General features: G+C 33.2%; 2 protein-coding genes across 2 annotated transcripts; both read left to right on the top strand.

The window, feature by feature from the left end:
* The first annotated feature begins 9838 nt into the window (after positions 1-9838).
* Positions 9839-11476, top strand: LOC100267998 (receptor-like protein 7). Its single transcript, XM_019216288.2, has one exon. It carries the CDS (start codon positions 9839-9841, stop codon positions 11474-11476), a length of 1638 nt encoding a protein of 545 aa, XP_019071833.2.
* Positions 11477-11505: 29 nt separating this feature from the next.
* On the top strand, positions 11506-13148 carry LOC132253141 (receptor-like protein 33). Its single transcript, XM_059734549.1, has 2 exons — positions 11506-12558; positions 13038-13148. The coding sequence occupies exons 1-2, from the start codon at positions 11506-11508 to the stop codon at positions 13146-13148; spliced, it is 1164 nt and encodes a 387-aa protein (XP_059590532.1).
* The last annotated feature ends 259 nt before the right edge of the window (positions 13149-13407 follow it).

The following is a 13407-nucleotide window of genomic DNA, read 5'->3' on the forward strand; positions in this document are numbered from 1 at the left end:
GCCCGGGTGTTACATCTATTTATAATTTAACTAATCTATTCCTTATTTAAATAAAACTAATAAATTTCCAATTTGTTTCTAATAACATATTACTAATTTAATTAAATTACAATTTTATGTTATTTTGAATTGTGGAAAAGAAAATGATATTTTGTTACCATGCATGGATCAAATTGTTTTGCACTAAATGTTATGTTGGAATATTTTGTTTTATTTATGACACAAAATATGGAGATATTATGTTGTGTAAATTTGAATACTTGAACGAAAACATCACTCTGGTTTATTTGGCCCTTGTCAACGGGATATAATAGTTGACTATTCGGCCCTGTCAACGGGATATAATAGTTGACCTTTACATTTCATGGTGGGAATGTAATTGATTTGGACCCCAGCCTCTAGGGGTTTGGTTAGAGGTTACTAGTACTAGTAGTGTTTGGTTCCGTCCACCAGGAACAATTTGAGGCTAGCCACCCATTTGAAAAGTCCCACCTAACTGGGCATTTGATATTTGATAACCAGAGTAATGAAACTTGAATGAATTTGATTGAATCTTATGTGAAAGTGTTTGAATTTGATATGACATTGGTTGGTTGAATTTTGAATATATTGGTATTTTTGGAACTCTGATATTTGATGAGAAAAAAAAAAATTGATATCTCCTATTTGAAATGAAAATATTTGATCCATGAATTGCATTAATATTCCTTATTGGGCTGTGAGCTCATTCCCAATTGTTGAAAATTTTCAGGTACTCTTAGTTCGGGTGAGGAGTGATGGCTAGGCTGAAGAATGGTCATCATTAGGATTTGACTTAGGATTTTATGTTGGATTTTGTTTAACTGTTAGTTATGTTCATTTGGATCATTTGGTATTTGGAAGTTATTTGGAAATTGAATTTTGAGGATTTTAGATTTTGTTTCCGCTACTCTGAGCAGGTATTTGGTAATTGGTAACATCCAGTTACAATATGACTGTTTGGGTCAGATTATACTTTAAGCCTTCGGGTTTGAGGTGTGAAATGACCGTCACGCCCTTGGAGTGGGTCTTGGGGCGTGTGTGATGTCCCACATCGGATAGGGGAGAATGTTCCTGGCGATATATATGTAGAGACTCCTCTTAACCAAATAGACGCGTTTTAAAGCCGTGAGGGCCCCCTTGGACCCAAAGCGGACAATATCTACATGGTTGGGTGCGGGTCGTTACAAATGGTATCAGAGCCGATCCCCGACCCCGGTGTGGGGGTTTGTTTGGCTTTGTCTGGCCCCGCAATCCCATGGGACACAACGAAGACGTTGTGTCTGCATGGGGGGGTATTTGTGATGTCCCACATCGGATAGGGGAGAATGTTCCTGGCGATATATATGTAGAGACTCCTCTTAACCAAATAGACGCGTTTTAAAGCCGTGAGGGCCCCCTTGGACCCAAAGCGGACAATATCTACATGGTTGGGTGCGGGTCGTTACATCCATTGCCAACACCATTTCCAACAATTGAGGACCACCTCACCTTCTGATGCTCCTCGCACCTCTCTCTCTTTCAACACACTACCACCCCTCATTTCCATACTCTCCAAACAAAATGTGTGGGTTTACTTTATGCATCGTTTTTTTTCTTTGATTTTAATAGTAATTGTTTGTGAGATTTAGATTAGTGAATTAATATGAAATTTGGACTTATTTTTTATTAATGAAATTTGTTGAATGGATTTATGATTGATATGGATTTTGCTTATTTGAATTATCTAATTTGGAATAAGATAATTATAGTATATTTTGGATGTTATTTTGGGTTTGCATATTAAATTGGGTTGATTTTGATTGTGCATTTGGATTTATATATTAAATTAGACTTGAATTATGAGATATTAAATTTAGGTCTGATAAAATTTATTTTGATTTGTCATATTTTGGACTTGGTTGATGATTCTTATATATTGACCATTAATTTAGAAATTTTGGATTATAATTTATGGCATGTAAGATATTGTTGTTGGGTTATATTTACAAATTTGGGCTTATTTTAATTGGTAAAATTTATTGGACTGACTTGAAGTTTGAATTTGGGATTGAATATCTATTTTGGACTTTGTACATTTTTTTTATATTTACATTTGAGTTATTTTCATTTTTGCATGGGCCTATTCGATCACTCGCATTAGAATTCTATTGGTCGAGTACGAATGTATGACATGTGGAGCATTGAATTTTATGAAAGAAAATGAGACTCGGTTGTAAGAAAACATTGAGGTTGTTGTAAGCTTATTGGGTATACGTTTTATTTCTCACTTCTATTTGATTTTATTTCTATTAGTTCATGTAAATATTCATTTGTATATATTTACTAAATGTATATAGAATTGAATATCGAACAAACCAAAAAAATTATTTAAACAAGAAGAATAATTCAGTAAATATGTTTTAATAAAAATAATAGTTTACAAAATATTTTTCTTAATAAAAGAAAGTTTTTTTTTTAATAAAATTCATAAAAATGTTTTTTTTAGAACATCTAGAAAATTATTTTTCATAAAAATTTAAAAAAAAATGTTTTTAGTAATAATTATTTGAAACTTTATTTGTTTAATAAAATTTGTCCTAAAAAATTATTTTTTTAAATAAAATTGCCCAAAGGTTAATTTTTAATATAATTGTCCAAAAAGTGTTTTTTAAAATAAAACTCTATTTACTTAATTAGAATGAGATTAAAAATAATTTTTGTAAATAAAGGTCATAAATAATCTTTTAATGAGAATAAGAGAAAAGTCATTTTTGCAAATTGATGTTGTAATTTTTTTTTTTAATAAAATTGAATTGAAAATATTTGTGTAAATAAAATTTGTAAAGAAATTAGTTTATTTGTAAATAAAAATCAAACTGATTTTTTTTTTAAATAAAGTTGTAAAAATTCATTCTTTTACTAGTAAAAGCAAGTAAAATTTTATTTTATTTTATTTATTTTATTATCAAATTGAAATTTTGTTAATAAATTCTTTTAATAACCATGAGTATAATTAATTTTCTTGAAAATAAAATTTGAATACAAATGAAATTCAATCAAATAATTTGTTGCAAATAAGTTGTAAATAATTAAATTGAAATCATGCATTCAAAATTGTTTTTTTTTAATAAAATCCTTTCAAATTTCTTGAAAACTAAATTTTGAAATATACATTTTCTATAATCAGCTTAATAAATCAATTTGTATAATTTTCATGTCATTTATATTGTACATTCTTGTAATTTGATTATATTATTTTTTGTATATATTGATTAGTGCTTTTAATTTTAGTATCCATGATTAATTAATTAATTATCACAATTCCCTTTATTTGTTTAGTAGAGACCGTAGGCATTCAAATGTTTTTTTCAAATAAGAAGTCACTTAGAGTTTTTTTTTTTTCTCTTAAAAAAAAAACTAAAATAAGTGGTGACTCCAAGTCTTTTTCAAAAAATCATATTTTTCACCAAATAAAAAGCAAATCTCACTATTCAAGTGGGGATACATGTGAAAAATGCGGGTCTACAAATATATTAATACATTTACATTTATCTTTATCATTTAATTTAACATATCAAATATAAAAAATAAAATACTATTAAAATTTTTAATTATCTATATATATATATATATTAATTTCTTATAATTATTTTTAACTTTAATAAAATAAATTATATATTTATGACATCATCGATTTGACCATGGTTCAACCATCGATTCCACCAATGAATTATGAACCAATAATTTTTTGGTTCAATGTCTAGTCCAGTTTTGAAAACATTAAATGATATACTTGTGAGCATATGGTGACTGATTTAAAAGAAAAACATGGTAATCCTAGTTTAATGAAGTTATTTGAAATTAAATTTCAATTTATTCCCAAAAAATTCAAATTACGAAGTTAACACCTAACTTAGATAGAAGTAACCCTTATGTTTAAACCTTTGACATAGGGTCACGGGTTAGGTTCCAAGTCACATAGAATTCAGGTCATAAAAGTTGTCATCATTTGTGTTAATTTATTTAATTTCTATTTATTAGGAAAATGATAATATAATAATAAAGAAATTATTGAGGAAAAGTGATTTTCATGTGGATTTAATAATTTTAATTAAAGAAATAATTAGAAGAAAAACGGTTATATTTGTTAAAGCTCTTAATTTTATTTAAAAAAAAATTCAATTTCAATGAGAAAATTTATTTTTAAACTGATAAATAAAATATTTTTAAAACTTTGTTGATGTGATATGTTACTTTGATCAATTTTAGTATATTCGATATTATTTAATTATTTAAAATTATGTCATTTATATGTTCTATTAATTAAATATATTATATGATATGTATGTCATATATGGCTATTTAAGTTTATATAATGTAATATATTAAAAATACATCCATACCATTTTTGTTACTAAAATTCACATTTTTTTTTTCCACAGTTTAAATAAGTAGAGAATTGCCTTTAAAAAAAAATTGTATTATTATTATTTTTTTTTTTAACTTTTCCTTGGATACACACGTTTACATAATTTCATTTATTCATATTTTACTACATAATTATTAAGATTTGCTTCAAAGATGAAGTATGAATATAGTGTTAGTAATTTCACATTTGATAAATGTCTTTAAAATTGGGGAGACTATGGTAAAATTTTTATACAAATATTAACTTAGTAACTTGAATTTAACTTTTCTTAATTAGAGTTACTTTGTCAGCTTATACATTTCATTTTTATTTACAATTTAACATTATTTATTCTGTAATGACAAGCTCGAACATTTCCTTAGTAGCTTCCATGCACTAATATTTAATTTAAATTTATATATGAATAGTTAAAAATTGTATATTGTTAAATTAATTAATAACATGTAAAATTAAGATAATATTGTATAGTGTTAACGACTTTTAGGCACAACTTGATTGTAGAGAAACATGAATTACTTCTAATAACATATTATGATAATAATTCCAACTTGCTAACTCTAGCCAAATGTATTTTTTATGTTAATATATTTATACACATTGATTAACATATTAAAGCTATTGAGTTGTTTCCTAAAACAGTTCGATTTGATTCAAGTTGTATAGTGTAATATTTCTTAGTTGTAGTTTCCTTGTATAGCTTCAATTATATGTTAAAATTTTGCCTATATATATAACTTGCATTCTAAGGAATGAATATAATAAAAATTCATTCAGTTTAATTTTTTCACATGGTATTAGAGCCCTAAGCTTGTTCCTTATAATTTTTTTTCCTTAATTGTTAGAAAAAGTATTGCATGACCTTCATTGTTGGTAGAAAAGTTTCTCAGCCTTATTGCTAGAGATTCTTCATCATTTTCTTTTGTTCCAACTTGATTTTTGATTCATTCCTCTACCTTCTCCATTCAAAATGTCTATAATCTCTTAAATTGCTCCTACAACCAAAATCAATGTTGATATGTTTGAAACGACCACTCAATATTTAGTTAGAGAATACCAAAACTTGCAAGCCTTATTAGGCTCAATGCATGGTATCAATTACTTGATCTGTTCATAACTTGTGAGGACCTTTCTAAATGAAAAAGGAAAACTAAGTCACCTAATAGGTCTTGTGCCTACTGATTGCAAGTTGGGATATGAAGGATTTAATGATCATGTCTTGACTTTGGAATTCAATGCAATTGGAAATGGAGATATGGGAGGTTGTTAGACAAACCTATTTCAAAATACAAAATGCTTTCAAATTTATGAGAGAAAGACCAAAATTAAAGCCATCAAGCAAGGTAATTTATTTGTTATTGAGTGTTTCAATACAATGAAAAGCTTGTGATTGAATTACATTATTATAAGAACTTTAAGATAAAGTGTAGCGATGATGCAAAAATTAGTTAAAAGATCAAAATTATAGCCACCAAGCAAAGTAATTTATCTATTATTGAGTACTTCAATATGATGAAAAGTTAGATTGTTATTAGAACTTTAAGATAAAGTGTATACAAAAATTTGTTGAAAGAAAGAGGAATTTTGAATTCCTTACTTGACTTAATGTGGAATATGATCAAGTAGGAGTCATAATTCTTAGTAAGGAATCTTTGTCATCATTAGGGCTAAAGAAAGGATAATTTTGATGGTTAAATCCTCGACCATGGACGAATCAACTTTTGCCACTGTAAAACCAAATTCTGACCCATTTAATTTAAGAAGTAGAGCTACAATAGAAGGTGGGAGGAGTAATCAACCAAGACCACAATGTAATAAGGACAACCTTGGGTGTAATTATTATAAGAAACCAAGGCATACTAAGGAGAATTGTCAAAAACTTCAAACGAAACCACAATTCTTTAGTAGAAACAATGGGAACTACAATGCTCAATTTGAAAAGCGAAGTGCATATGCCAACATTGCTGATTCTAAGAACGGTTCTTACCAAGAGAATGCAGTTCCTAAAACAACAAAATTAGTGGACTCAACAAAGAAGAGATTAAGCAAATTCAAAGTCTACTTACATCATTAAATAAGCCTAGTGTCTCTTCTTCCTTGACTTAATCAAGCACGTATTCTCTATCTCATACCTTTTATGCCTCTAAGGTATGTTTTTTATGCTTGTACAATTAATTCAATGCAATAGATCATATGACAAACTCCTACCAATTCACTTCATATATCCCTTACCTCGAAAACAAAAAAATTAAAGTTGTTAATGGGTCATTAGCCATTGTGGTTGGTTAAGGATTAGTTGACTTAACCCAATCTCTTTCACTAAAATTTGTGTTACATGTTCCTAAGCTATTAGTTAATCTTTTATCAATTCACCAAATTACAATGGATCTTAACCATAGTGTGACATTTTTTTCTATCTTATTGCATATTTTTAGTGTTTCATAAAATGATTAATACTTAATTTGGAGTTCAGACTAAATGATTAGCATAAGATATGATAATAAAAAAGAGTATTTGAGCCAAATCTTGTCACATTTTCTTCAAAAAGAAGGGATTGTCCATCAATTTTCTTATATTGACACCTCACAACAAAATGAGGTTGTTGAAAGAAAAAATTATCATCTCCTTGTAGTGATTCCAACCTTATTATTCCAAAAAAATGTTCCTAAAGGATTTTGAGGGAAAGTAGGTTTAATCACGACACACTTAATCAATCAACTACCCTCTAGAACATTAGGCAACAAAACTCCAATTGTTTTTTCTAGGTTTCTTGAGTTCTTAAGCGTATTTTTTTCAACTATTCCATAACTAAAAAGGGATATTAATGTCACCTTCCAACCTTGAAAAACATTGTTTGTATCCATGGATGTTACTTTTGTAGAAAATTAGATATTCTTTCCTACCTCTCATCTTAAGTGGGAGTCAGCACTCAAAGACAAAGGGTATTTACATTTGTTCCTTGATCTACCTACTCTTCAAGATACCAACAACCTAGAACTCATAGTATCAAGTCTTTCTGTTGTTTCTATTAGTGGCCCTCCACCAATAGTCAATATTCTTTCCAAAACAAACACACTTGAAAAATGACTACCATTGATCTATAAGTCTTTGAGGATTTGTTTGTACCTATTACTCCTAGGAAAGGAATCATAAAGTGTACCTAACATCCCATATACAACTTCATTTCCTTTAATAAATTATCCTCATCACATCAAGCCTTCTTTCCTAATTAAATCCTAAGCAAATCCTTCAAACAATTTAAGAGGCACTTAGGAATGAGTATTGGAAGAAAGCTATGAGTGAGGAGATGAGGGCTCTCGAGAAAAGTCAAACTTAGGAAATTGTCGAGCTTCCTAATGGAAAAAGCCAATTAGTTGTAAATGGGTGTTTACAATAAAATATAAGGTTGATAAGACTTTGTAGAGTAGATTACCAAGAGACCTTCTCCCTTGTAGCATAAATGAAGACTACCCATGTGTTATTATCTTGAGCAACTAATCTTGGTTGGTCTTTGTAGTAGTTTGACATTAAAAATGCTTTTTTGCATGGTGACTTAGAAGAAAAGGTACATATGGAGGCTCATTTAGGATTTGATGAAGTTTTTAAGAACAATAATGTGTTCTAGTTGAAAAAATTGTTATATAAGCTAAAGCAATCTCCTAGAGTGTGGTTTGGAAGATTTGCTAAAGTTATGGTTGATATGAGATTTTAGTACAACCAAGGAGATCACACTTTCTTTATCAAACACTCATCATTTGAGAAATAACAATTGTGTAGATGATATAATTGTAAAAGATGATATTAGAATGATATTAGAAAATAACAATTGTGATAGTCTATGGCAAATGTTGAACTAAACATTGTTTTTTGAGAATTTATTTCGAAAATAGGGTGACTTTTTAGAATAAATGTAAGGCGTTTTTTTAGTGTCTTGATAGGCTGGGAACATTCCCATTGTGCATAATTGTATGATGCTTTCACAGATAATACATAGTGTTTTCAAACAGATTTTGATCCTGAATAATTTTTGAAAACTTAGTTAAATAGACCCCTAGTCTTTTGTTTGGACTACCAGTCTGTTGGGTATTGGTTGGAAATCATAGCTATTCCGGGAAATAAATTTGTTGGATAGAAGTGGGGTTTTCATTTCATAAGCTCATGGCTGTAAGGAAATCATAGCCATTCAGGATATTTGAGAATTTTATGGGCTGCCCTGAGCTTGGGGCTGTGATTTTGGGCTGAATGCGGCAAGGCCGGGTGGTTGTGAGCAAAGCCCAAAGACGGCCCAAGTTTTGAAATTCTTGATTGGCATATTGCCCAAGGCAAATGAATCTGCTATGACTTAGGGGTGGAAATTTGGTCCATTTGCTTGAAGCCTGGTCCATATATAAGCGCAGCCCGGGCAAGGGCTCTCGCTGGTTTAGATCGGCCTGAACAATGAAGCCCATGCCCCTACCCTTGCAAGGGATGACAATCGGGTGGGCGTAGGTCAAGGGCTAGTAGCATGAGCCCCGGGTGCATGGCACGTGCCCAATAGCAAGTAAGGCCAATTTAGTGTGGACCGTTGGTCACAGAGGGAGGTGTATAAAAGACCCATATGGGATTCATTTATACATTGAAATAAATGTTCATGTACTCTCCATATAAATATTTTTTCAAAAAAAAGGGAAGTCCCAATACATACTCCCATTTGACAGCTCGACACGTGGCCAAAATTTCCCCATTTCTTCACAAACTTTTCCATACAGCCTGGCTTCATTATTCATCCATTTAATGTACCAATTTTTTTAAAAAATTTTATCCCCTTTTCATTATTTGTTTTCTGTTTTTAATAACCAACCAGAAGGTTAATTAAGGCTTTTATTCTTCATTTCTTAAGCCACCAGTAGTTTAGACATCAAAGGCCGATTACTTTAACCAGCCAGTTTGAAAAGGGATCCAACCATGGTTACTGTTTCTGTCCCGTCAAATCATCGTTTGCCGGTATCTTCACGCTTGACAATTGAACTTTGAGTCCTTGACAAAAGTGTCCGTGTACGTCTCCAATCAGACAATGGCAGATAGAGAGAACTTGTCGCGTTTATGGCAGTTGGGCTTGACCGGAGCATCAATGGAGTCATTTAGGAGAGGGACAACTTGCCTAAAAAATGAACACAGTTTCCATTTGGAGTGTTGGAGGACATCACACGAAAGTTTGGATGGTGGGTATAATCCGAGGATTCAACATTTTGCTTTGTGCCCCCATGAGCGTACAGAAACCACGTATCCGAGAATTTTTAGTTGTTACAAGGACTTGAGAAGAGGCCTTTCTGGAACTGGGTTTCCATCACTGCAGCTTATGGATGGCTCCTGGCTATTAAGTCTCATCACCAGCGTTTGCTTACTTGTTATATATCCCAGTGTGTTTTAGAGATGGAGAAGAATATGGGGTCATCAACTCTGTATTATCTCTTCATGTTTATGCGCTTTCTCGTTTTACTTTCGGGTTTTCATCTAATGGTGACTGATTCTTCCCCTTCTGTAGTGCAGCACCCACTGTGCCATGGTAGTGATAGCTCCGCATTGCTTGAGTTCAAGCAAAGCTTTTTGATTGAAAAGTTTGCTTCTGGTGATCCTTCTGCTTATCCAAAGGTTGAAATGTGGCAGCCGGAAAGAGAAGGAAGTGACTGCTGCTCATGGGATGGCGTCGAGTGTGACACCAACAATGGCCATGTGATCGGCCTTGACCTCTCTAGCAGTTGTCTCTATGGTTCTATCAACTCTAGCAGCAGCCTCTTCCGTCTTGTTCATCTTCTGAGGCTTGACCTCTCTGATAATGATTTCAATTACTCCAAGATCCCACATGGGGTTGGTCAGCTTTCAAGGCTGACAAGTCTCAACCTGTCCTCTTCCAGATTTTCTGGCCAAATCTCATCACAGATCCTGGAGCTGTCCAAATTGGTTTTCCTTGATCTCTCATCAAACCCTTTGCACCTCCACAAACCCAACTTGAGAAATCTGGTTGTGAACTTAACCCAGCTCAAGAAACTTCATCTCAACGAGGTGAACATTTCTTCTAGAGTACCTGATGTCTTCGCAAATTTATCTTCTCTGACATCTCTCTTGCTTGAAAATTGTGGATTGCATGGTGAATTCCCAACAGGTATTTTCCATCTATCAAGCCTACAATTTCTCAGTGTGAGAAATAATCCAGATTTGACTGGTCTTTTTCCTGAGTTCCATCACACCAGTTCTCTTAAGTTGTTGGCTCTTGCTGGTACATCTTTCTCTGGTCGGCTACCAACTTCAATCGGAAACCTTGACTCCTTGGTTGAGTTGAATATCAGTTCATGCAACTTCACATCTGGGTTGATTCCATCTTCCCTTGGTCGTCTTATCCAGCTAACCAGTCTAGACCTTTCAAGGAACTCTTTCAGTGGCCAGATCCCTTCTCTTTCAAATCTAAAAGAACTAGATACTTTAGACCTTTCCTACAACCAATTTATTGGTGAAATCCCATCTTGGCTAATGAATCTGACCAGATTAAGGCGTTTGTATCTTGCAGGAAACAGATTGGAGGGTCCAATCCCAAGTTCGTTATTTGGACTAGTGAATCTTCAATGTCTTTATCTAGAGTCAAATTACTTGAATGGGACAGTGGACCTCAATATCTTATCTGAGATGAAAAATCTCATTGAACTCCAGTTATCAAATAACAGTTTATCATTGCTTAGTAGCATCAACATCAACGCTACTACTCTTCCTACGTTCAAAGCTTTAGGATTGAATTCATGCAACGTAACTGTGTTCCCTGATTTCCTGCAGAACCAAGATGAGCTGGAGGTGCTCCTCCTCCGCCAAAACAAAATCCATGGTCCAATTCCAAAATGGTTGTGGAACACAAGCAAAGAAACTCTAGCATATATAGACCTTTCCCACAACTTTCTCACAGGCTTTGATCAGAACCACCCCGTTGTTCTTCCATGGTCTAGGCTACGCATTTTAGACCTCAGCTATAACATGCTTCAAGGATTCCTCCCAATTCCACCACAGTCTCAGAGAATGAACTGAGCGGAGAAATCCCACCATCTTTTTGCAACATGAGTTCTCTTCGGTTACTTGATTTCTCTAGTAACAGTGTGAGTGGTAGGATTCCACTGTGTCTGGCCAACTTCAGCAGTTCTTTGAATGCACTGAATCTTGGAAGCAACAACTTGTATGGGGTCATTCCTCAAGCTTGCACCAGCAGAAACAATTTGATGAAGATCGACTTAGGTGGAAACCATCTAGAAGGGCAAGTACCAACATCACTGGGGAGCTGTCTGATGCTTGAGAAGCTTGATCTTGGAAATAATCAAATAAATGATACCTTCCCCTTTTGGTTGGGAGCTCTTCCGAAGTTGCAGGTTCTCATTTTGCGGTCCAACAAATTCCATGGTGAAATACGAGGACCCAGAACCAATTTTGGGTTTCCCAAGCTGCGTATCATTGACATCTCTCATAATGGTTTTACTGGTAATTTTCCATGGGAATACTTCCAAAGCTGGGATGCCATGAAAATTTTGGAATCAAAACACTTAACATACATGCAGGTGGGCATAAAGTTTCAGGTCTCAAGGCATTTGTGGACAGCCTACTACACATGCTCAATGACAATGGTAAACAAAGGCATGGAAAGGGTGTATGAGAAGATCCCCGACATCTTCACAGCGGCTGATCTCTCAAGCAATAAATTTGTAGGAGAGATGGCTGACTGCATTGGGAAAGCCAAGGGGCTTCATTTGCTCAACCTTTCCAACAATGCTCTTACAGGTCAAATTCCAACATCCTTGGTGAACCTGATGGAGTTGGAGGTGTTGGACCTTTCTCAGAACAAACTCTCCGGCGAGATACCCCAACAACTAGTCCAGCTCACGTTCCTTGAGTTCTTCAATGTGTCCCACAACCATCTGAAGGGTCCTATACCACGAGCAAATCAATTTAGTACATTTCCAAATAGCTCATTTGATGGGAACTTAGGATTGTGTGGGAACCCTTTGTCAAGGGATTGTGGAAATCCAGAGGCATCAGCGCCACCTCCTTCAACCTCTGATCAAAGTTCCCCAGGTGAACTTGACTGGATAATTGTATTGTTGGGATATGGAAGCGGGCTGGTAATTGGAGTTCTTATGGGGTACAGATTGACCACAAGGAAACATGAATGGTTTGTGAGGACTTTCGGAAGACAAAAAAGATGGAGGAGGAAAAAATGAATTAGGGACATGGAGACTGACCTTATCCAACTACACTTTTAATGAAAGATTTAAATCTTTATCTGTACATTTCTTGTGTTTCTTCTTTATTTGTAGCGATGAAACTGGCTTGAGGCTTAAATGCTGTTGGTTTTATTATTTATTTCTACAAAAATACTAATGTACGATAGTGGTACCTATATAACAAAAGATCCAAACCGTTGAATATGTATGCCGAGATTTAGGTCATCAAACAATGGTACAAACAAATTGAATCAAGATATAAGATTACAAATAAATGAAATTATGATACAAACACTGAAATTTAAAAATATGTACATTACACCACCAAATACATCCTAGGCCAAACGCTTATTTTTACCATTTTTTCTCTTTCATAGGGGGTGGAGTGCAACAACATGGAAGCAAGGTTCAAAGTATCGGTTGAGTTTGGCACAACTCAATTAATTCATATTCGCCTTGGCCCTTTCCGTGCCAAGTTTGATATCTGATACCATCTTAAGCATAAGCTCAACTAGGAACCAATTAAACTCAGTTGAGTCGATTGTGATTCTAGGTTGACACAGTTGAATCATTTGAGGTTACTCGATTAAATCATCAAAGTTACCAAAATATTCCTAAGTTAAACCTAAAAATCGTTTTTTTTCCTATTAAGTCACAACAAAAAACACCAAACAATAACCAAACTGAGAAATCTTTAAAAAATCATAGATTCCCCTCAAAAGGAAAGTTTTTCAACAACTATGACTC

The sequence above is a fragment of the Vitis vinifera genome, chromosome 18, assembly GCF_030704535.1.
Source record: "Vitis vinifera cultivar Pinot Noir 40024 chromosome 18, ASM3070453v1".
Taxonomy (NCBI): domain Eukaryota; kingdom Viridiplantae; phylum Streptophyta; class Magnoliopsida; order Vitales; family Vitaceae; genus Vitis; species Vitis vinifera.